The 25699-nt window shown below is 42.8% G+C and overlaps 1 protein-coding gene across 1 annotated transcript in view; it reads right to left on the reverse strand.

Moving 5' to 3' along the window:
• Positions 1-25461, reverse strand: part of frk (fyn-related Src family tyrosine kinase) — a 59308-nt gene extending 33847 nt beyond the window's left edge. The window contains exon 1 of the mRNA XM_007899639.2: positions 24954-25461. Within this exon, the coding sequence (XP_007897830.1) occupies positions 24954-25330 (377 nt within the window). The 5' untranslated portion in view covers positions 25331-25461. The remainder of the gene's footprint in view (positions 1-24953) is intronic.
• Positions 25462-25699: the final 238 nt, after the last annotated feature.

Raw genomic sequence — 25699 nt, forward strand, 5'->3', positions numbered from 1 at the left:
GCTCTCCCTTTTTTCAGCTGAGTCAAAAGACTGAGTTCAAAACCCACCTCAAGATTTTGAACTCACAGTCTAGACTGACACCTCAATACAGTACTGGAGGAGGAGGAGTATTGCAATTTTGGAGGTGACACCTTTCAATTGAGGTCCCATCTGCCTGTTCAGATGGACTATTAGAAAAGAGAAAGGAGTTATTGAAGGATGGCACCTTTGATAATGCAGCACTCCCTCAGCATTTCACTTGAATGTGAGCCCGGACTGTGAGTTCGATATCCCAATTATGGGACAGGAATTTACCAGGATCTTAGTCAAAATACACCCAGCTAGAGATAAACATTATCAATATATTTGTTTAATATAATTTTGTCCAAACACAATAATTCTTTACTGTATGATCTTCTCTGTACTGTTCCAGTCACAATCACCGAGCTGATTTTATCAGTCACAAAACACAGAAGGGAATGTATTGAAGCTAATGGAATGTATCCAGCTATACTAGTTACCATTGGTTACATAGCCAGCTGGGCAAACATTGAAAAGAGCCCAGATCTCACACTTAAGAGAAACAGCAAAGGATTGACCACACACGACTTAAAAAAACATAATTATGTGAAATATTGAATGCAACTTTTTAAATTTGCATCAGGTATATTCAAAGTATTTTCACACACTAGTATCATTTGGTTTTTATTCAAAGTGAATCCTCAAGCTCATTTGCCTAAGTCAACTATTTTGGGACATCCTCCTGACATGAGGATGGCGTTCATCAATGTAAATTGTAATATCATCCTGGCTGCATAATCCACTGCCTTACTGTGTTAGCTAAAAATTAGAATTGTAATGTTAGCTAATACTGTATTGGGTTACTTCCATTGCTTTTTTAAAAAAAAACATTCACTCAGAAAACATTTCAGATGGCAAGTCAGTTTAATGAGATATTTTGTGTGAAATTTATTGTTATTGAATTCCTGACAATTTCATTGCTTCAATCAGGATATCATTTGTTTGTAAACAATGTTATGTGTACTGTCATGGCTGATCTGTTCTCCTAAGCAACAGAGGTCAATATTCTTCTCTACTGGCAAACAGAAAAGCAAAATCTAGACAGATTTTCTGAAGGAAGAGAGAATCAGCAGACTTAAAGTCTACTTTGCCATGTGATGTCAACTGTGTAACAAAGTAAAAGGTATTGTGAATGATCGTGTGGCTCAGGCTTCCCTCGAAGCTAGGGTGACTATCCTTGGGAGTCGGGAGTCCAGGTAAATCTTTTGTTCCCATGTTTTATTTCAGTATTCTTCATTTTTTTCACCTCCCCTAGGAAGGAACCAAATGGCCAGCACCATGTGCATCTCTATATTGTGAGGGTGATGGAAAGGAGGAATCGCCTGGGAGCAAGCTTAATAATTCTAAGATTTTCTTTCGCTCTTTTCCGGGTATGTAGCTTCAGCAGAACCCCATTATGAGGCATCCCTTATGGCGTCAGTTCACTTATAATATGGGTGTTCAAGGAACCCCAGCTACCATGTTATAACATTATAAACAGGTTCCACTATGTTGTGGCTATGTAAAGCACTCTGAGACACGATCCCGTATGAAGGGAGCCATGTAAATCCAAGTTGTTGTTACATAGCATGCAACAAACTGGAATGCTCACCAGAAAGCTCACTGATTCCTGTGATCCACCTAGTGAGGGCTCAAACCTATGTTTATTGGATGTCAAATCACTATCCATAACTATTCTTGGAAAGTGTGGGAGGGGGGTCCTTGGAGCTGAACTGGCTTCAAGTTGGCTTGTTTGGCAAAGAAATGTCAGAATTAAGTTAACCCTCTGTGGCTGTCTTGGTAGTCCAGGGAGATTCTCAGTGCTCGAGGGCACTGAGCTGTACAGCTCAGCATGAAATGTGTAAGTGGATTAACATGATCCTCCTGCCCAGCTCGGGCACACATATCTACCCGTTGAGCGATGGTCCAATTAGTTGAAAATTCAGTGATTAAGCAGCAGCTGCTTACCTCTCTGCACACCAATCAAGATGGATTCTAAACCCTGGATATATAAGCGTGTGTTCACAAACCCAGGCTCCAGGTAATGCCTTCCAGCAGCTCTCATGCCAAGAGTTTCTTCATCAGCTATTTGACAGACATCTACCTCCAGCGTGGTGGGAGGACGTTTACAGGACAGCTTGTGATATGCCAGCCAGCTTGATGTTCCAGGTTCCAGTCCAACACCATATACCAGGTTTACTCAACACCAATTGCTTAATCTAGGTCCACGTGTGAGGGGCCTAGGTAACTAGACATACCTGCCACAAAGCTGACAAAGCTTTCATACAGAATACAGTATACACCATTAATAAACAAATGCAAATACTCAGGATTGACTCAGGCAAGAGAGAATGTTTGCTGAAAGGAATGTTTAAACAAGAACACTTTGCTTAAAACGGCATGTTCCCATTAAGAGACTTCTGTGTTATTGGTCAAGATCTTCGAAGGGTTATTTTATATCAAAATGCAGCAAGGATGAAGGATGGCCAAGTCAAAATGCTGGGAAAGAATAGGTTTTCAGTTCCAATGCAATACAATATAAGGTTACATTATTTAGCGTCAGGAGGATGTCCCAAGGTGCAGAATATTACCCAAGCTGAGGATGGGTGCTAAGCAATGACCCAACTGTGCAGCGCCTTGGGACGTCCTCCTGACGTGAAAGGCGCTTTATAAATGGAATCTTGTTGTTGTTGTTGTAAGCAAGGTTTGTTGTGTGTGTGTATGCTGGCATGATGGGGGGGGGGGGGGAAATGGTCAAAAGCAAGGTCAAAGAGGAAGATCCTGAAGTGCACCTTGAAGGAGGTGAAGAAAAGTGCAAGTCTGGGTTACATTTCCAGAGAGTGGGGGCAGATAAGATGAAAACCTGACCGTCAATGGGGCAGGTAGAATGAGGGACATGAAGCAGGCTAATGCCTGACAAGCGGAGGGAGTTCCTGGTTGGTCAGGTTTAAGGAGGTCAGAGAGGTAGGATGGGGCAAGACCATGGAGGGATTTAGAGGTTAGGATGAGGATCTTGAACTTAATCCACTGGGGGATGGAGAGCCAGTAGAGCCCGATGAGAGCGATAGGATTGCAAAGTCTAGTGCAGGAAAGCTGCAGAGTTAATAATATTAATACTTACATTTGATATAGTGCCTTATCACATCTTGGAGATGTCTCAAAGCGCTTTTCCTACCTCTCCGACCTACGATCCCCCTACCTACCTGCCCATACCCTCCGTTCCTCTGGCTCCGGTCTGCTCCACATCCCCCGCCCCAACCGCCCTACCATCGGTGGCCGGGCCTTCAGCCTCTCAGCCCCTAGGCTCTGGAACTCCATCCCCCAGTGCCTTCGCCGCCTCCTCCCTTTCCTCCTTCAAGGCCGGTCTCAAGACCTTTCTCTTTGACCGTGCCTTCAGCTCCCCTCTCGACTCTCTACCCCCTCCTCGCTCCCTCCCTTCCCTCCCTCACCCTGACCATTTCCCCTCTGCTCGGGTCCTGACCCAACTGTACAGCGCCTTGGGACGTCCTCCTGACATGAAAGGCGCTCTATAAATGGAATCTTGTTGTTGTTGTTCACAGAATATACTATATAACGTGTGAGTGAAACATTCTGGATAGTCTGCAGCTTGTAAAGGGAAGAGGCTGGTGGTCTGGTGAGCAGAGTTGGGATAATCTAGCTGGAATTTGATGAGAGTCCTGGCAGCCTGAGGGGAGAGGCAATGGCGGAGGTGACAATGTTACGGAGGTGGGGAAAGCTGAACAAGTCAGAGCATGGATGTGAGGTTTAAAGGACAGTTGAAAGTTGAACAAGACACAGAGATTCCACAGAGCACTGCAAAATGGAGTGTAAATCCATGTAGTTTGATGTTGTCAGCGCCAGTTGTGAGTTGGCACTAATTGGAGTCAAGCAGTCTTGTTGACATTCAACTGAAGAAAGTTAGAGCTCATCCAGAACTTGACGTCTGACAGGCAATTAGTCCCAACAGCAATGAGGATGCAAGCACTGAGATAGAGTTGGCCAGCACCATGTGCATCTCTATATATGCATACATGTGGAAGTTAACCCCATGTCTATGGATGACATCGGCAATCAGGAACACGCAGATATTAAAAAGGACAAGTCCAAGGATAGAGACCTGAGGAATGTCGCACATGGGAGTATGGACGGGGAGGAGAAGCTGTTTGAAAAGACTAGGAGAAAAATGAGAGGACAGAAGTATGAAGGTGGAGATGAAAGAAGAGTCAATGGAGAAGGATAGCATGATCAACAGTGTTGAAAGTGGCATATCAAGAATGAGGAGGCACAGAGCCCTGGTCACAGATAGAACGACTTTCACCAGGACAACCTGTGCACTGTGGGCAGTGCAGAAACTGGACTGGAGGTTTGTGAGGCGAGTGCTAGGAAAGGAAATATATATTCTAATTCTTCAATGGTGCATAATGCATGTTATTTCAATTAATAGTGTATTACAGACACTCAATAATACTAGTTACTTTGATGTAATTACTTTAAAATTCAGTCAAAAATAGCTCCCAATTCATCATTTTTCAAATGGATCTAAAAGGGGAAGAACAACACAGATCTAGTGATTCAGATTCACAGGACTCTGAAAGTAAGAGAACAGGTGTTTTATATTTATCTTGAGGTAAATGGCCTCAATGAATGGCAATTGGGTGCTTGGCTATATATCCTGAAGAACAGAACACTTAAGTAATCTTGGGGATCTTTGGGAAGTCCTCCCGACGTGAAAGGTGCTCTATAAATGTAATTTTGTTGTTGTTGGCTAGATTACATTTGGAGTACTGTGTACTCCAAATGCAATCATATTACAGGAAATATATTGTAACCAGGAATGAACGTTTACAGCCATCAAGAAAGATTGGTCAGGTCGGACCTTCACTCTCCAGAGTTGAGATGATGCAGAGGAGACTCGATAGATGTGTTCAAGATAATAAAAGGATTGATATGGTGGACATTGATAAGAGTATTTCTGCTTGTTGGCGAGTCTAAAACAAGAGAGTGTAAATCTAAGACAGCCAGTGGTAGATCTAATAGGGAGTTTAGGAGGAACGTCTTCATGAAGACGGTGGTGAGAATGTGGAACTCACTGCTGGAAGCCATGGTTGAAACAAAAGGCATCAATGCATTTTAGAGAACACATGCATGAGGGAGAAGGCAATAGAGTGGCATAAAAGGGACGATTAGGAAGGGTGAGGGTTCATATTTAGTATAAATGTTGGTCACACACGAGCTGCGCTGAATGGATTGTTTCCACACTGTATCACTATGCATATGTAAAACATAATTAATCAGCAGCATGCACCAATACTGAGCCCAGAACATTATTCCCTACCACAGGGATTGGTAACTCATCCAAATGAGATTAGGAAATTTCTGGTTGCAAATCCATATTACAGAATCAGAATGTTACAGCACAGAACCGACCCAATTTCAGCCCATCAAGTCTGCATATCCTGTCTGAGCTGATGGTTAATTCTGTATGAGCTATCTAATCTAACTTAACTCTCCTGCCCACTCCTCATCATCCTTAGTCAGTAGTGACTTTTCAACAGCAAGTCTCAATATATAATAAATGTGGAGTCCTGTATCTCATTGGTTAGAGCACTCGCTTTGCAAGCGAGAGACCTGGGTTCGATTCCCAGCAGGGTGAAACCTTGGGCAAGTTTCCTTACACCACACACCTGATAATAACTCCTCAAAAAAAAACAATAAATTGGTCACTTCAATTCACGACTGTTTGTGGGACGCTGCTGTGTGCAATTGGCTGCCACATTTCGCCCACAAAATATACAGTCAATTCACTTCAGTCTATTCTGTGAAGCGCTTTGAGACGTCTAGAAGATGTGAAAAGTACTATATCAAATGCAAGGATTATTATTGTTATGTAAAAGATAATAAAGGATACACTCAATCTCCTATCAGTTTCTCAATTCATTGTCATCATAAAATTCACTTTTTCAGCTATACAAAAACTCAAAATCTAAGTAGTGTTAAGTTGCAGTGATATTCAATATTGTTCAGAGGCTGATCTTATCCATTAATTACTATTAGCTGAGCACTTTACTCTTCTTACAATTAAGCACTTTAATTACTTCAATCCAACACACACTTAGTTCTCAGAATTACGAGCAAATACGAATGGTATTGATAGAAGTGGGATAGCAGTGTAAATTCTAATGCAGGTTTACATAAATGACACAAACTTGCATTTATATAGTGACTAACAGTTCCTGCAGTTACTACAATTGAGCATTTACACCATTAAGTTGCATCCTATTGCATATTCATCCCAGTTTGGTTCTTCATCAATGTAACCCAGCTCACGTGGAAACTCTAGACTATTCAATGCCTTGGAATGTCCTCCCAATGTCAGAGGGAGCTGTTATTTTTTAAAAGAATCCAGCGACCTGACCTCAACACTTTTCCTGGCAAACTGTGAATTTATGTTGTAATAAATCTGATTTTTACCAGGAAGAGTGTTGAAGCCAGGACGCTGGACTCATTTAAAAAAACAGCTTGATGATGTGTTGGGAGGGTGGTAGGGTGGGCGTTCTGGAGGATGAGATCAGATGAGCTAAAGGGCTTTCTTCATCTGAATCAATCCTGTGTTCTTGCGTTCGTGAGAATTTATTTCAGGTTATTAGAAACTGCTGTTTTACAGCTGCACATTTCGCATCAACAGTACAAGATACAAGTACCCATTTTTTAATATATATTAAGATTGAAACTCAACTGAAATTAAAAATGCCTTTCAACTCAATACCCTCTCTGTCAACGATTTTAAAGAGATTAATTTTATTAAATTGTCTCAAATAATTGGTACAGGTCAATTACATGTAATAACTGCAGTTGAAATTAAAATTATTTCTGACTGAAAAACATTACTATACAAAACAAACTATTTTGAGGACACAGTTAATGTTGGTTCCACCACCACTGAGCAAGTAGTGGCTAAGTTGCATGTTGGTGGCTGCTTAAACGATTAAGCTTAACTTGTTATGCTGATTGATTTATGAGAAACTTGTTAGAACTTCTGAAGGCTGAGGAAAACTCTTGATTTGGTGTGGTCAGTTTGGCAGCCTTTCCTTAAGTGCCTTTTTTATATAATCACATTTAATGTAAAAATATGGACTGACAATTTAGCATTCCAATTTGCAAAACTATTTTGTTTTGGAATTATTTTCATTTTGGAAGGGGATTTCACAGGGAAGAACTGAGAAACGGATTCAGGCCATTCAGCCAGTCTTGCCATTTTAGTAGATCAAAGCAGACATTTTAATTTCATTTCCTTATACCTCTTAATACTTTACTTTCTAAGTTTCTATCCCTCACACTTTAAAAATCCTAATTAAATCTGGCTCTACAGCCCTCTGGGGCAGTGCATTAAATAAAAAAGGGAATAAAATCAGTGAGTATAATTTCTGCCGAGGAGAAGAAATTGGAGAAAATTTCTGTCATGTAGAGAAACAAAATAAAATTACTAGAATTATTTGACATTAACAATAATAATCCTTGCATTTGATATAGCGCTTTTCATGTCTTCTAGACATCTCAAAGCACTTCACAAAATATGATGTAAAGTGAATTGACTGTATATTTGTGGGCGAAATACGGTAGAAGAGGACATCATCACCATCATATTGGCATTAGGCGAAATGTTTCTGACAAAAGCCTTGATTCTGTTCGTTTCTTGATTTTGTATTTTTCCACAAATGTCATTTTTGTCAGAAACAGTTGTTTCAAGCATTGCAGAAGTTTGCAGAATGCTGATATAAAGATCCTGCAGGACGGAATCATATTCCTCTCTTGTTCCAATAATAAATTTTCTAGCAAAATGCCATGTTATGGAGAAATCTTCAGAATATTTGGAAAATATATTATTGGAACAAGTGAAGACTTTTCCATTAACTTGTTATGCTGACTGGTTTACTGCGAGGAGATGCTGGATTTCCTTGAATCCAAAATCAAGGGAATCTACTCCGCGGTCACTCTCCCTCCCACTTCCATCCACCCCCTCCCACCCACACTCCGACTCCTACCCATCCTCCCCTACACACCTTCGAACCCGTTTCCCCACCCTCTGTCACCAAACTCATCCTGTCCCTGAAACCCACCACCTGCTCCCTTGACCCCATCCCCACTCCTTGTATCTCAGCTCCACCTCCTTGCCCCACTTATCACAGACATCAGCAACCTGTCCCTCTCCTCTGGCTCTGTTCCCATTCCTCTAAAAACTGCCATCATCACTCCCACTTTGAAAAAACCCTCCCTTGATGCGTCGCAGCTATCAAGCTACCGGCCCATCTCCAACCTCCCCTTCCTGTCCAAGGTCCTTGAAAGAGTTGTCGCCTCCCAGCTGCGCTCTTTCCTCTCCACCCATTCATTATTCGAACCCCTTCAGTCGGGTTTCCGTGCTGCCCATAGCACAGAAACCGCCCTGGTCAAGGTCATCAATGACATCTTGACCATCTGCGACCAGGGCTCCCTCTGCCTCCTCGACCTATCGGCAGCATTCGATACGGTCGACCATGCTATCCTCCTCCACCGCTTGTCCTCCCACCTCAACCTTCAAGGCCCTGTCCATGAGTGGTTTAGGTCGTACCTCTCCCACCGTCTTCATTTTGTTTCCACAAATGACGTTTCCTCCAGCCCCCGCACTGTCTCATGTGGTGTCCCTCAGGGCTCTGTCCTCGGTCCCCTCCTCTTCACCCTCTACATGCTCCCCCTTGGTGACATCATCCGCAGACATGGGGTTAACTTCCACATGTATGCGGATGACACCCAACTCTACCTTTCCTCCTCTACCCTCAACTCCACGACCACCGATGTCCTGACAGCTGCCTGTCCGACATCGAGTCCTGGACGAGAGACAACTTTCTTCAGCTCAACGTGCGCAAAACTGAGGCCCTCCTGATTGGCTCACGTCAGCGCCTCCGCACCTCAGGCGCTGACAGCATCAGCATCCAAGGCTGCACTCTCCACCTCTCAAAGCCAGTCAGGAACCTCGGGTTCTGTTCGACCCTGAGCTGTCCTTCTTCCCCATATCCGCGCCACAACTGGCACCGCCTTCCATCACCTCCGAAACATCGCCAGACTACGGCACTACCTCACCCCTCACGCTGCTGAAACTCTGGTCCACGCCTTTATCACCTCAAGGCTGGACTATGGGAACTCTCTCCTCGCCGGCCTTCCCGGCACCTCCCTCCACAAGCTGCAGGTCATTCAGAACTCTGCAGCTCATGTACTGTCCCTCACCAGGCTTCGCGACCACATCACTCCCACCCTCGCTCGCTTCCACTGGCTCCCCATCCCCCAGAGGATCGAATTCAAGATCCTCTTCCTCACTGCTCTGCTCCACGTCCCCCGCCCCAACCGCCCTACCATCGGTGGTCGGGCCTTCAACCTCTCAGCCCCGAGGCTCTGGAACTCCATCCTCCAGTGCCTTCACCTTGCTTCCTCCCTTTCCTCCTTCAAGGCCGGTCTCAAGACCTTTCTCTTTGACCGTGCCTTCAGCTCCCCTCTCGACTCTCTACCCCCTCCTCGCTCCCTCCCTTCCCTCCCCTCACCCTGACCATTTCCTCCCTGCTCGGGTCCTGACCCAACTGTCCAGCGCCTTGGGATGTCCTCCCGACGTGAAAGGCGCTCTATAAATGAAATCTTGTTGTTGTTGTTTATGACAAACTGCTTAGAACTTCTGATGGTTTTGGTATGGACAGATTTAGCAGCTTTTAACCAAGTGCCTTAAGTGCTTGCTCTTTGGTGACTTAAAAATGTTGAGTCTGTCACACTCATCTGAAAACAAACACAGGGTACCTTGATTTATTTTCACATCCAAAGAATGGCACTTCCCATAATACAATCTTCTACCAGTGCTGCATTGGAATTGTCAGACTGCACAAGGAGCTCAAGTCCCTATGTGGGGCTTGATCCCACAACCTTCTACCCAGAGGTGAGAATATTGCTATCAGAGCTGAGGTGACAGTTATGTAAAAATCCTACGAGTACACAAAACAATTAATTCATCCAATCCCACCGTTAGCATTGAAACTCTCAATTCCTCTTCAGATGAATCTGCTCCACACTGTACATTGCTCCAGGTTAGCTGACTTTCTTAGAGGTGCGTAATAGACTTCTTTCCTGAGAGGTCTATATGACCTTTCCTGTAATATTCCAGAGACAATGTAAAGTGGGCCTGGCCAAAAAAACAACAGGTATGAGAACCCACCCAATACCCAAGCAGAAAATCACCACCCATTTGTTGTGCCTTCCACAGTAACAGCAGGGGATACATTACACATTTCGGCCATACACAACAGGCATTGAAAAAGGTGAATTAATATTAAGCAGGGAAGGGCAACACAAAAAACTTTCCATGGGTTTATATGTGGTCAGTGACTCAACAGAGATTGCCATTTTACTGTTACTGTACGACTTCACGCATGCATAATAAGCATGCTTGGCAGCCTCTTACATTTAGAGAATGAGGAAATATTCTGAAATTATTTTAGAACCTGAAACACAAGATTGCTTGTCTGATCTTGGCTTCTCCTACCTCCACCCAAAAAAAAATTCTTACCATCTTTTCAATCAGTTTCCAGTCTTGAACTTTACCTACAATTTATCTACCTAAAATTATTTTGGAACCTGAAACACATTTCACTCACAAAATACAGTAAATCGACTTTACAGTATATTCTGTGAAGTGCTTGGACACATCTCAACAACATGATAAGGAGCTACATCAAATGCAAGGATTATTATTGCAATGCTGGGATGCCAAATGCTGGAATTAATAAAATGTCACTTCAGTATTACTCAAACAGCTTGATCCCCACAGCAGCTTGCCATCACTGGTAAATACACAAAAAATATTTACTGTCCATCTGCTAATTCCATAAAAAGCACTCTCAATATTATTTTTTGAAACATTGCAGCCCTATATTTATGCAATCCAATCTTGATATATCTACCAAATAAAAATATTTCAAAATATATATTCAACTGAACTGTCAAGAAAATTTCATTTCCTGACTAAATTGGCTTTGGCAGCATCAGTTGGTTGCAACTGTGCTTAATGAACCTTCTGCTTGTTTAAATTAGGAATTTCAACCAATGTTACATCAACTGTGAAGGTAATAAACTGCTGAAAGAAAACATCAGGACTAACTCTCTTCATCCAATCAGGGAGTTTCTCACAGTATCCTGGCCAACAATTCCCCAGAAAAAATTGATCATTCACTTCATGGCCGATTGTGGTTCATTGCTGTGCCCAAATTGGCTGCCACAATCGACAACAAATGCGCAGTCACTACACTTTATCCAACCCATTCATATTGTCAGCTCCTCTAATTGGTCAATTGCAAGGCACGTTTCTGAAGGTTGATAATCTCCTCAATCAGCTGAGGCCAGAAGCAACTCCTCCTTGGGCAAATTGTTGAACGCCCATGAGATGAGCACTTCAGAACTGGCTCAGTTCAGGCTATTTCTGCCGAAAGTCGTTCATTACCACTTCCAGCAGTAAGGCAATTAGCAATTAGGGAGATCTGATTTTTATTTCTCGCTTCAGAACCTCATTGGCCAAAGGCTGAAGTGAGTTCTCGACAAGTACAACTGAGCACACAAGCAACGATGCTGTAATTGAATTGGCACATTTGTAATGTAATTGAAGGTCTTGTTACACAAAGCCTTTTCAATTAATAACATTAAAGATGGTTACTTACAATCAAGTACATTTTTAAGATGAATCGATATGTTCCACTTGCATATGTGCTGCAAAGGTCACCCCTATCTATGTCAAACTCCACCGACTCCTGCAGCAGATTGACTTTATGATCTTTGTCCTAATCTTCAATTATCTCTACTTTCATGCCCCACCATACCTTTGTGATCTCCAGTCACCCTACTCCCCAGCTCAACCAACTCCGGTGCAAGCAAAATGCAAAATGCAAATGCAAGGATTAAAAAAAAAATACTGCAGATGCTGGAAATCTGAAACAAAAACAGAAGTCGCCGGGAACACTCAGCAGGTCAGACAGCATTTATGGTTCTGACAAAGGGTCGTAGACCCGAAATATTGACTCAGTTTCCTTTCTCCATAGTGCTGCCTGACCTGCTGAGTGTTCCCAGCAACTTCTGTTTTTGTTATACAAGTGCAAGCTTCTGTTATTGCTGACTGACAGACAATGTAGCACAAAGGAACAGAAGACCATTAGTCCATTGAGCCCACTCCGCCACAAACCATTCTATTGCTTATATACTTCAATCTCCTCTAATTCTACCTTCCTTCCAAATCCCTTAATATTCTCACAATGAGATAAGAAAGCAATTGTGGACAAAAGAGAGAATAATTACAAGTACTGTATGAAGAAATAAGAAAAATTGTGCACATATAAGGCACTAAAATCCAGTGCATTTATATAAAAGTGTTTTTCCATCCCAAGCCAAGGGTAATTGTTTCTGTAACAGTGCATCATGTAGAAAGCATTCATGAAAATATTTACCCACCTCAGCTGTCATTGCTGACAACTTCCAGCTTGCATTTAGTGGTGTGTAAATTAAAACGAAATAAAATGAATTTGATGCATAACCATTCTAATCTACTTGTCAAGCATAAAGTTCCTGTAAAAAAACACTTCCCCTGCTTCTTAAATCATAAAGGCTGTCATGTAAGGTCACCAGTTGTCAGCAATGCCAGAAATCATTTTGAAAACATTTGATTAGGCATTTCTCAATTTCGGATCATGTGACAACAGAACAGTTTAATAAAATCTATTTCCTTCAATGTCTTTATGAAACAATTGTAAGTCACTTTCGCAGTTTAGAGCATCTCAAAGCTTTGGATTATATTGCAGGGTTGTAAAGCTGCAATTCAGCTATTTTCTACAGGTAATAGAACTACGGCTCATAGAAATCAGCAACAGTAGTGAAGTACCAAACATATTACGCTCTTCAAATATCCTTCTGACATATACTCATCAGCTTATCACAGAAACCCACAAAGGAAAACAGCAGTCAGGAAGAAAATCCACTTGGGTCTAGATTTATTCTATTTTACGTAGCATTTTAGAGTGTTCAGAATTTGGCAAATTCTTAAATACTTAATTTCAAAGCCCATTTTCAGTAAATTATTTCAAGAACTATGGAAAATGTACCTCAAATTTAAGACTAAGTTCAACAATTTGCCAAATTGCTACATAAATAAATAGAGTAAATCTAGACCCATGTGGAATTTCTCAAGTATATTATCGTGGAAAAATAAATGCATTGCATCAGCTTCCGTGCACCCTGTATTATTGCATTACCAAAGGAATAAACATCCTTACCTACTAATGCAAAAAAACCATAACACAAATAATTGAAAAGCTTAATACCATCTCTCAATAAGGAATTCAACTGGAGTCTCCTTCCAGTGTATCATACACATCACAGACACAAGGCCATGGCTACAAACTAGCACTGATCAGTGATTTCATGAAATTGGCCAGCCAGTAATTATGATACATTTCAAACTGACTTGTGGATTGAAATTTAAAGTGGTCAATTGTGCATACGTGATCTATTTTGAACACTTTGATTAGAGCTCTTCCTAATCTTAACTTCCTGCAAAATATCTCCTTGTTTGCATAACATCATCTACAAATTTAGATAATGGGTCCATGGGTCGGTCTCATGGAGTGTCAGGAACACATCTTCACCTACTTACTTCTTTTCTGCTTATTAAAGATCATAAAATTGGTTTGGATGAAGGAGGCCCTTCAGCTCATTTGGCCTCTTTCTTCCAGAATACCTTGCCCTACTACTATCACAGCTTCAAGCTATTTTTAAAATAAAACCAGTGTCCTGGCCTCAACCACTCGTCCTGGCAATTTGTTCCCACATGAAGGGCGCTGTATAAATGCAAGTTGTTGTTGAGGGGGACATTTTGAGGGAGGGCCAGCTCAGGTCGGGGGAGGCAGTCAAGATGCGCACTCTGGAACAAGAGGTGGCGGATTAGTGGAACATTGTCGGCCTGAAGGCGGCTGTGGGGGCGAGAGATGGCACAGAGGGGCGGAAGGTGCTCATTGTGATTAGCAATGAGCAGCCTGCAGGGGAAGGACAGGGGAGGGAGACAGACTCCTTGACCTCAACTGATTTAGTAATAGAGTCCAGTATCCTATTTGCCTTGTTTATCCCTGTTTTTACATGGTAAGCAATGAGTTAACTAACAGTCTCTTTCGGCTTTCTCTTGGCAATTTCTACCTCATCCATGGAGATACTCATTGTAACATCCTTCTTTTAACACTGAAATTGGTTATCCAACTGTGAAACAGCAATTGGATCTGAGGGGAATTGACACCATCAAGACGCAATTTGAAATAAACCCTCTGCTGATTTGGAGATTTGTGATGTGAAAAGCAGCCTGGAGCCCTGCAATGCTAAAGTGCTCATCATCCGAACTGGCAGAGAAAACCAAGGAAACTGAAGAAACATAGACTAGTTGCTTAATGCTAGGAGATATCACTGATCGCAATCCAAATATTGACCACTGAGGTCAGGCACAAGATTCCTACAGTGATTTTGGTGCCAAGGTTAAAGTACATTTCGCAACACAAATCACTAACCACAACATAGTGAGGCTTTATCGATGATCTCATTCCCATAGGAAATGCTTCCTTAAATGGCTTACACATTTCACACTAGTATGTTATTGAGATACTTCATTTCAAAACTATTTTAAAACTATGATTCCCTGCAGTACTGTAACTGGAACTAATAATATTTTGGGAGAGAAAAAAATACAGCAGTCAATCTACAGCTGATGATTCTCAATCCAAACAAATTTAAGATGGGGTCTAGGTTGTTTGTGTAACTTTGGTAGTGTATAGGCTGCTATATTTGCCTTCAAAACAGATAGCAAACTACGAATATAGTCACTCTAAAGGCAGTCTCTAAAACTCACCGCAAATCATGATTTTTTAATTATTATTTTTGGCATTGTGTAAAAGTTTAAAACATTAGCTATCCTATCCCTACATGTAGCTGTTGAAAAGTCCATGATTATGAAGCACAGTGGTGATGTATTTGCAAAGTTATAATTCAGAGGATTTAAAAGATATCTGCATTAAAAAAAAGTTTTTAAACACAGCTCTAGCGACACGGTACACTGGAGACCGAGTCTGAATAATAGAGATGTGGGGGTGGAGGAATGTTCTTGAATTTTGCTCCATTTACTTTAGGAATCAAGAAATATCTTTGCAAAGCTTTCCTCGAGAGATGAAGTGGAAGGACAAAGTCTATGATTGGGTCGGATTTGTATGGTCTGTGGAAGGAGGAAGCGTGAAATTTTAATGATCATTTCTATATTTTTATTATTTTGTGTTCTTATAAATTGCTGGCACTAATACATAGTATAGCAGACTTCTAGACGTCTAATACGCTTCACAGAATATACTGTAAAGTGAAGTCACTGTGTATTTTGTGGGCGAAATAATCCACATGGTTCTTTGTGTAACTTTGCTAGTGTTGATTCTTCTATATTTGCCTACAAAACAGATGGCAAATGTGACAGTACAGTAATTCACTCTGATGTGCCTTGAGGCATTTTGATGTGACTGTCACTCTAAAAAGTTTCTTTATACTACAATTGTCCATCAGAGTTGAACACAATAACACCACCATTTTACCTGATGCTGCCTTTATACCCCCAATTTTATGGAAGGGTAAAAACAGCATCTAAATATCAAAAATCAAATACAGGAATTACCGGTCTATTTAAAGCTGTAGTTGTAGGAGAATGGAGTTCAATATAATACAGCCATCTATAGTCACTAATTTGGTTTCAGCCTTAGATTGTTTGACAGTTTTGAATGCATTCACTGAATCTCTCTGTTTCGGAGTTGCAGGAGTCAAATATTTGGATGGTTTGCTTTTCCTCCCAATTGTTATTGTGTAAAGTTATAGTGTACCTGCAGCTCTCCATGTGAAAGCATGAGAATATACAAGTATACATATATATGCATGGCCAGCCAGGTGTCTGACAAATGCAGAAACCCATCACCACACTTAAGAGTATCCAAACTACCAAGAATCCCACACACTCATGGAAATTTCCCTTTATCTGGAATTAAATGCAAACACTCTCAGAAGCACCCACCTTGCTCACCTAATCCATTAGGTGCAGGTCGGTAAGAACTACATCTTGGGGACTCAATGTGTTGGGAGTATTGCTGGAGTTTAACCAGTTAAACCGCAGTTTGCCTGTGTGAACAGTGGCTGGAATGCTTCCTACTGCTTGTCCAACTAGGACCACGCTACGTGTTACAGATTAACTTTCAGGTTTAACAGGAACCAAGTGAGAAGAACACATGACATCACTGTTTGGTCTGCCCTGACGAACCTGGCTGACAATGCAGCCTGGCAGGTCGGTCAACAGCAGTGACTTACAGTACTGCAGACCTGCCCGACTCAGAAACCAGACTACCAAGACTGCCACAGAGCATTGACTTAGTTCTGATATTCCATTGCCAGTTTGTAGCCATATCACCTTACAGACAGCTCAGTTCCAAAGAGGTCTTACTTATCTCCCTCCCAAGAACAATATTATAAACATTACACTAGCAATGTGACTATACAAACAACAATTGGAGTAAAAGAGGAAACACCAAAATGGATAGCAATCTAAAAAGTGTGCACTCAAAGTGAAAGGACACCGAATAATCAAAATAATCAAATACAAGATCCTAATATTCAACAACATCTTTATATAGCGCCCTTCATGCAGGGTAGCATCTCCCTTTATATACAAACTTAGTGACAAACTAAACCCAGACACTTTCCCCGGAAGGATTAAGGTCCACGTCACCTAGACACCACCACCCTGTACCAATATACATTTGAATATATAGCATTCAAATCAGCAACTACAGGATATCTATTCCACTTATGATATCTCCTAGATTAGATATTCTTTACCATCAGAAAAATCAGCTTCTTTCTCCCCCTCCCCCCTCCCCACGTTATAACCATTAATCTTTTTTTCTCATTTCAAGTATGTACATTTCTAAGTTATGTCTCCTCGCATTTAATCTAACTTTCTAAAAACGTTTTGACTACAATTGTAATGATATTGTCAGCTGTGTGAAGTGCTATGAATTGTCTCCCCAATGTGAAAGGCCCTATAGAGCGCTCCAAGATGCTGCCTGGCGTGGAGAGCGCTATATAAATGTTATTGTTGTTGCATGTACTCAGATACACCCACACATCACTATTTTCCATAGTGTAATGTCTTAATCACTAAGATTGGCATTTATCCCCTTTGATGGGATAATAATTTAGTTCCTTACATCAACATGTGCTTTCATCATATTTGTTATGTTCTCAACAAACAATGTGTAGAACACACTTTTACTTCAGCTCACAAGGTACAAAACAGTCCAAACAAAAACCCTCTACTCAGCTCTCTCCGCTTCCTGCTTTTCTACCTTCTGATTCCTTTCCATTGATCCTAGTCAATTGGTCCTTATTGTCTTAAGAGTATCCAACAATATTTCTCGAAAAACTAAAACAGTAACTGTACCACCCTTTACTTTTGATGTCTGAATTCTTCATGCTTCCATGAATATTATAGAATCCCACTGTCTTGTTTGTCCCTCTAGTGAAATTTTTATATATCTTCCATTGATAAAGCTATGTCAAAAAATTCTGTGTTTATTTGTGCCAAAAATGTAGTTTTACCCCTAACTCAACTCTCTGCATGTGCAAAATTTGTCAAATACTTCAATATTGTTTCCATAGCTTTAGAGGCACTTTCTAGTATATCCCATGCACTCCTTAAGTTTAAAAATTCAATCAGAAATTTTCAAAAAACACTTTCTTAAAATCAGTCCTTTTTTTTGCTCAGCCTGGTATCTGGGTGCCTGACATATGCGGAAACCCATCACCATGCTTAAGAATACGCAAACCAGACCAGGAGTTTCACATATGAAATGTCTTTATGTCTGGAATGGAATGCTCACCCTCTCCACAGAGGGCACAACCTGTTTACCTAATTAGAGTATTAAGCAGAGGTTGGCAAGAGACAAGGCTTGGGAATGTGTGTTTGGTTACTGCTGGAATTTAACAAGTTAAAACTGCAAAGTTCTCCCACAGCTCTTTTGGGGAAGTAAGACCATAAAGTATTTCAAGCTCCTGAATAGAATAGATTGTAATCTGATAGATAATCTGTTTCTCACCTATGATCCGCATCTTCTTCCATTCTTTCTCTTCCTTTGTGTTGAATCTTTCCTATTGTTATCACATTTGATCTATGATCCTATGTGTCTTGCTTCCCCAAACTTTGATCTCTTCTTCCTGACCAAAGTTCGAATATGTCATAAAACACATTACTTTCGCTCCCTGCATTGTCACAGTGCTTTTATCAAAGATTCTTCCTCTATGATTTAAGACTGTGGAGCTTCTTAGTGTCCTCTGTGTTCACCACCACCACAAGCTCCAAAGCCCACATAACTTAACTACTTCTACCCAATAGATTGGAGCACAATCTACACCTGATCCTGTTTTCTCCAATATCTGCATAAATAATACCTTCCAGAAGAGATCAGTGGATAGCTGCCAAGATATAAGAAACAGGAACCTTGATTAAATTGTAACTCCCAACCTAACTATGATCAGCTAACTCAGGACAGACTGTGATTGGAACCTGAAGATGGGTTGCCAGCTGGGGAACAAGGGTAAGAGTTTCTTGAGGAATCAGTGATGGACATCAGCTGGTACACACAGGAATCCAGAAAGTTTCAAAATATTTATTACCAGTAGTAAAACAGGAGTAGTTCACACTTGAAAAAACTGTTCTGCAAAGGCAAATTGTAAGCAGAAGTTACTGATATATCAAGAACATGACTGGGGAGCTGAACATCAGGACTGTGGGACACAAATGCAGAATGTCAAAAAAGCTTCAGGTAATCCATGCTATTTCAAGCTTCATTGCACCTTGGATTTTTTTAATTGAATTTTTTATAGAAAGAATAGTTGGAATGACAAAATTATAAACAAAGTTAAACAATGAGCATTATTTTTTCTGTTCGGCAACATTAGTGTAGAGAAGTCAGATAGATCAATTGTGAAGTGATTGTACTCTCAATGACTTCTGCAATAATTATTGACTTTTTTCCAATTTAACTGAATGCAATTTTCTAATGTGTGCTGTGATCCAAAACTGCACAAAACTGTCCAACTCAAACAGAAAACAGTGTAAAAGGTCCATGACTACAGCAGCTTCTTCTGTGTCTCTCTTCACACTTTACAAAGGCACTCAGGTACAAGTGGAGATGTTGATTTCTGGTTTATGGATAAGTAATCCTCGACTTTGCTCTCTGCCCTTTGTAGGGCAGTGTTTAAATTGGTAATGGTATTACTTCTGGCTGATAATGGTTATTAATAATAGAATCCTTGTATTCAGTGGCAGACTGGCTCCCTGAAAGGGCTCAGGATTTTCAGATACAATGGGGTCACCGAGTCATAGGGTGGGGGGGAGGGGAGGCGGTTGGCATAAAACCTCCTGCCATTTAATTAGGGAGGGTGGGCTCTGGGCGATAATTTCGGTGGTCCGAGCTGTCACTCACCCAGACATCAGGCTCTGGGGTGGTAAGCATTGGGAGCCGATCACTTGAGAAATTTCCTGATTTCTCAAATAGCCAGTATGCTCCTGCTTGCATTTGATATAGCTCCTTTCAAATCAGGAGGAAATCTCAAAGCACTTCATAATATATACTGCAAAGTGCAGTCATTATACTTTGCATGCAAATTCTAGCCATTAAGATTGTTTCAGATTAGAACTTTGACAACCAGATATAACATCTACAGCAGGAAGCATAAAGATCTTTGATCTCACGAAGCATGCAAAAAAAATACAATTTGTACCTGGCCTATACGTTATACTGACAATGCCTGAAAAAAGTTGAGTGTTCCATACCTGAATCTAGTCATCCTTCATGAATAAAAAAAGTACAACAACAATATCAGATTACATTGATATAGCGCTTTTCATGTCAGGAGGGAAAATAATTAGTGTCATGTACTGTATTTCAAGTGGAACCAGCTATGGCTCTGACGAAAGGTCATCAACCTTAAACTCACTTTCCTCTCTCCATAGATGTTGCCTGACCTGCTGAGTGTTCCCAGACACTTCTGTTTTTATTTCACTTTTCCAGCATCTGCAGTATTTTGCCTTTTTTTTCCAGCTATGGCTTTTACTGACTCTAATCTCATTGATGGTAAGACATGAAAAATCTGCATAAAGATTAGTTGCATTTTGTACAATAAGCATAAATAATTAATCACAATAAAGTATAAGGAAATGAAAATATTGGAGTTTTTTTATTAAAATGCAAGGTGATTGCACCTTGAAGTCTCAAGTAGAGAAATCATTAATTCCTCCAGTTCTTTAAAAAAAAGGGACAATTGCAACAAACCTGCATTATTGCATACCCATGTAAAGTATTGCAGTTAAATAACAATAATAATCCTGTATATTTTGTGGGTGAACTCAGCAGCCAATTATGCACAGCAGTGTTCCACAATCAGCCACAGATTGAGTGACCAAATCATTTTTTTAAATGTTTATTTTGTTTTGAAGGTATTATTACCCCCAGAAAAGCAATCCGCCAATAACTAAATGGTTTCTACTTGGTGCTAGGTAAACAGTATAAGCCTTACTACGTACAGTCTAACTTTCATATCTTAAAATCTACTGAAGATAAAGCATGTGGTAGGAGAGAAGAGAATTATAAAACCTAGTTCTGATTCACAATTAAAGAAAGTTATAAGAATCAGACTGTAGTAAATATTATTTTTTATTTGCAGATGGTGGAACAAAAAAGTAAAAGTTCCTGTCAACTAAAAATAATTCTACATGATCAGATTCACACATGAAAAGGATCTTATGTGGAATTTGGTTACCCGATCTGAAATTGATAGCATACCCCATCTGAAATTTTGTTACTAAAGAAGAGTTGCATTTTTCTAACAATAATAATCTCTGCATTTGATATAGTGCCTTGTCATGTTAAAACATCTCAGTGTTTTCTGTAAATTGTAGTGACTATGTATTTGTAGGCAAACACAACAGCTAATGTGCACACAGTAATGTCCCACAAGCAGATCAAAGGATTATTGGCCAGGACACTAAGAAAAACTACCTTCTCTTTCAAATAATAAAAATAATCATTGCATTTGATATAATACTTGTATTTTTGATATAGCGCCTTATCACATCTTCAAGACGTCTCAAAGCACTTCACAGAATATACTGTAAAGTGAATTGACTGCATATTTTGTGGGCATAATTGCGCACAGCATTGTCCCACAAACAGTCGTGGATTGACTGACCAACTTTTTTTTAAAGAAATTATTACCCCCCAATTGTGCACAGCAGTGTCCCACAAAAGTCATAGGTTGAGTGAACAATTATTTTTAGGGATTATTACCCCCAGAAAGCAATCCGTCAATCGATTAACAACCGGGTTCCTACTTACTGCTAGGTAAACAGAGGTGTGTGGAGTAAAGAAACTTGCCCAATGTCGGAAATCAAACCCAACTCTCTCGCTTGCAAGGCAATTGCTCTATCCACTGAGCTACAGGACTCCATATAGCACCTTATCACGTCTTCAAGACATCTCAAAGCGCTTCACAGAATATGTGGTCGAAACACAGCAGCAAACTGCGCACAGTAATGTCCCACAAACAGTCGTAGATTGAGTGATTATTATTGAATAGTAATTATTATTGAATATTATTGAATAATTATTGAATAATCCCCCAGAGGATCGAATTCAAGATCCTCACCCTCACCTACAAGGCCATTCACGGCCTTGCTCCCCCCTACCTCTCCGACCTACTATCCCCCTACCTACCTGACCGTACCCTCCGTTCCTCTGGCTCCGGTCTGCTCCACATCCCCCGCCCCAACCGCCCTACCATCGGTGGCCGGGCCTTCAGCCTCTCAGCCCCTAGGCTCTGGAACTCCATCCCCCAGTGCCTTCGCCGCCTCCTCCCTTTCCTCCTTCAAGGCCGGTCTCAAGACCTTTCTCTTTGATCGTGCCTTCAGCTCCCCTCTCGACTCTCTACCCCCTCCTCGCTCCCTCCCTTCCCTCCCCTCACCATTTCCCCCCTGCTCGGGTCCTGACCCAACTGTACAGCGCCTTGGGACGTCCTCCCGACGTGAAAGGCGCTCAATAAATGGAATCTTGTTGTTGTTGTTTTTTGAATTGTGTCATATTATTTAACGTCCACCAGAACTGGCAGATGGGGCTTTAGTTTAACATCAGATCTGAAGAACAGCACCACCAATAATACAGCAATCTCACATCTCTGCACTGGAGCATCAGCTTAGTTCATTAGTTCCCCCAAGGCTCCCAAATCGAGGCCCCCATTTTACCTGACAATCATTTTACCTGATGACAGCCCATCCACTTACATTCCCGAGGCCGTTCGGGGAGCCAGACCACCACTGGACACCCAGCTGACCCCCAAAAAATTTAAAAGCGAGTGGAATAGTATGATAGACTACTCCAGCGTGAAGGTCGAAAGTCTTGTAGTAGTGTTGAAGTTGGCAACAGTGATGATAAGTTATTTTGAAGAGGTGGCGAGGTTATCATTGGACAAACAGTTGGATAGCTTACCAGACAATCCCTTCCTCATTTTCTCCTACCCCCCAGTCCCGCTTCCTACTCAAACTCCAACACAAACTACACACAGATTTTTCACAAGAACCCACTGGGCAGCAGTTATCAGTGACTGAGTGACCTCCTGGTCCACATCACATTTCCTACAGCTTTCCAAACTGAGATCAAGGTGGCGAGATTGGGCAGGTTCATCCCCAATTGGGTGGGTTTTTGTATTCCTGTACGTATAGAAAAACGGCTTTTGGCAGGTACCTAATATTTTTCTTTTACATTTTTTTTAAATGTGTATTCCCCCACTGAGGACCTTGTCTTACATAGTTTCAAAAACACTAATCTAAATCAGTCACTCTAGAGGCAACATATAATATTGAGCTACTTTTGGATTTATATAATAATTCTTCCATTTGATATAGCGACTTATCATGTTGGATTGACTGTATTTTGTGGATGAAACAAGCGGATTTTAATTTCTGGCAACACTCTGGGTGGGATCAGCTAACCCAGCGCAGAGCAAAATGTGAAACCCAGGATTGACAGTGCTCAGGCCACAGCCAACCCACTACCCGCTGTCTCCACTTGACTGGCTCTGGCCTCATCTTGTCCCTCGTACCCTCCATTCCACTATCAGGTGGCCAGACTTTCAGCCATTACGTCCCGAAACTCTGGAATGCTCTTCCTCTATCCCTTCACCTTGCCCGGTCCTTCTCCCACCTTCGGACCCCCCTCGATAGACCTTCCTCTTGGTCTGTGCCTATGGCCCACCTCCCTGCCCTGGGGCTGGGAGTCATGCTCCCCAACCCTGGATGGATGGCGCTATATAAATGCATGTTGTTGTTAACCCAGAACAGAGCAAAAGGTCAAGCCCGGGATTGCCAGAGCTCAGTGCACAGGCTAGTTTGCTGAGCATTTTGCACAGGAGAGAGACAGAGAGGCAGTGCTGTGTTGGGCTGTGTTGTGCTGTGCTGATCTGTGTTGTGCTGTGCTGATCTGTGTTGTGCTGTGCTGGTCTGTGTTGTGCTGGTCTGTGCTGTGCTGGCCTGTGTTGTGCTGTGCTGGGCTCTGTTGTGCTGGCCTGTACTGGGTTGTGCTGTGCTTGGCTGTGTTGTGTTGGTCTGTGCTGTGCTGAGCTGTGTTGTGCTGGGCTGGCCTGTGTTGTGCTATGTTGTGCTGGCCTGTGTTGTGCTGGGCTGTGCTGTGTTGTGCTGGGCTGTGCTGTACTGTGCTGGTCTGTGCTGGGCTGTGCTGTGCTAGGCTGTGCTGTGTTGGGCTGTGCTGGTTTGGTCTGTGCTGTGCTATGTTGTGCTGGCCTGTGTTGTGCTGGTCTGTGCTGTGCTGTGTTGTGCTGGCCTGTGCTGTGCTGTGCTGCTCTGTGCTGTGCTGTGTTGTGCTGGTCTGGGTTGTGCTGGTCTGTGCTGATCTGTGCTGTGCTGGGCTGTGTTGTGCTGGTCTGTGCTGTGCTGGTCTGTGCTGTGCTGGTCTGTGCTGTGTTGTGCTGGGCTGTGCTGTGTTGTGCTGGTCTGTGCTGTGCTGGTCTGTGCTGTGTTGGTCTGTGCTGTGTTGGTCTGTGCTGTGCTGTGCTGGTCTGTGCTGTGTTGTGCTGGTCTGTGCTGTGCTGGTCTGTGCTGTGCTGTGCTGGTCTGTGCTGTGTTGTGCTGGTCTGTGCTGTGTTGGGCTGTGCTGGTCTGTGCTGTGTTGGGCTGTGCTGGGCTGTGCTGTGCTGGGCTGTGCTGTGTTGTGCTGGTCTGTGCTGTGTTGTGCTGGGCTGTGCTGTGTTGTGCTGGTCTGGGCTGTGCTGTGCTGGGCTGTGCTGTGTTGTGCTGGTCTGTGCTGTGCTGGTCTGTGCTGTGCTGGTCTGTGCTGTGTTGTGCTGGGTTGTGCTGGTCTGTGCTGTGTTGGGCTGTGCTGTGTTGTGCTGGTCTGTGCTGTGCTGGTCTGTGCTGTGTTGTGCTGGTCTGTGCTGTGTTGTGCTGGTCTGTGCTGTGTTGTGCTGGTCTGTGCTGTGTTGTGCTGGTCTGTGTTGTGCTGGTCTGTGCTGTGCTGGTCTGTGCTGTGTTGTGCCGGTCTGTGCTGTGTTGTGCTGGTCTGTGCTGGTCTGTGTTGTGCTGGTCTGTGCTGTGCTGGTCTGTGCTGGTCTGTGCTGTGTTGTGCCGGTCTGTGCTGTGTTGTGCTGGTCTGTGCTGGTCTGTGTTGTGCTGGTCTGTGCTGTGCTGTGCTGGGCTGTGCTGTGCTGGTCTGTGCTGGGGGGACACTTACGGCTCAGCCTCGATGCTGTTGTCCAGAGCCACATAGTTGCTGGGGATGTAGCCCTGGCGGGTCCTGCCCGGCTTCAGGGACTTGGCGAGCCACCAGGTCTCCAGCGACTGGTCGATCACCTGCAGCTGGTCTCCGGCCAGGAAGCTCAGGTCGTCCTCGGTGCGGGCTGCGTAGTCGAACAGAGCCACGTAGACGGTCCTGCGGGTGTCCGCGGCGCCGCGGGTGGGCAGCGGCGGCAGAGGCTTCTGAACGTTCAGAGCGTGGTTCACGATGACCTCGGGCGGGGGCGGGGGGCGCCCGTCCCTCTTGTTGTGACCGAAGAAACACGGACACAGGCGGCCCACACAGGGGCAGCGGCTCCTCATAGCATTGCCCATGGCTCCGGCCACCGGCAACTCCTCCAACTCCCTGCCCTCCCTCACCGAGGCTTTCCCGGCTGCTCCCACTGGAGAGGCATCGCCACACACACACAACTGCTCACACACACACACCACTGCTCTCACACACACCACTGCTCACACCACTGCTCACACACACACACACCACTGCTCACACACACACACACCACTGCTCACACACACCACTGCTCACACCACTGCTCTCACACACACCACTGCTCACACCACTGCTCACACACACACACACCACTGCTCACACACACACACACACCACTGCTCACACACACACTACTGCTCACACACACACCACTGCTCACACACACACACTACTGCTCACACACACACACT

This window comes from Callorhinchus milii, unplaced genomic scaffold (genome assembly GCF_018977255.1).
Source record: "Callorhinchus milii isolate IMCB2004 unplaced genomic scaffold, IMCB_Cmil_1.0 Scaffold3, whole genome shotgun sequence".
Taxonomy (NCBI): Eukaryota; Metazoa; Chordata; class Chondrichthyes; order Chimaeriformes; family Callorhinchidae; genus Callorhinchus; species Callorhinchus milii.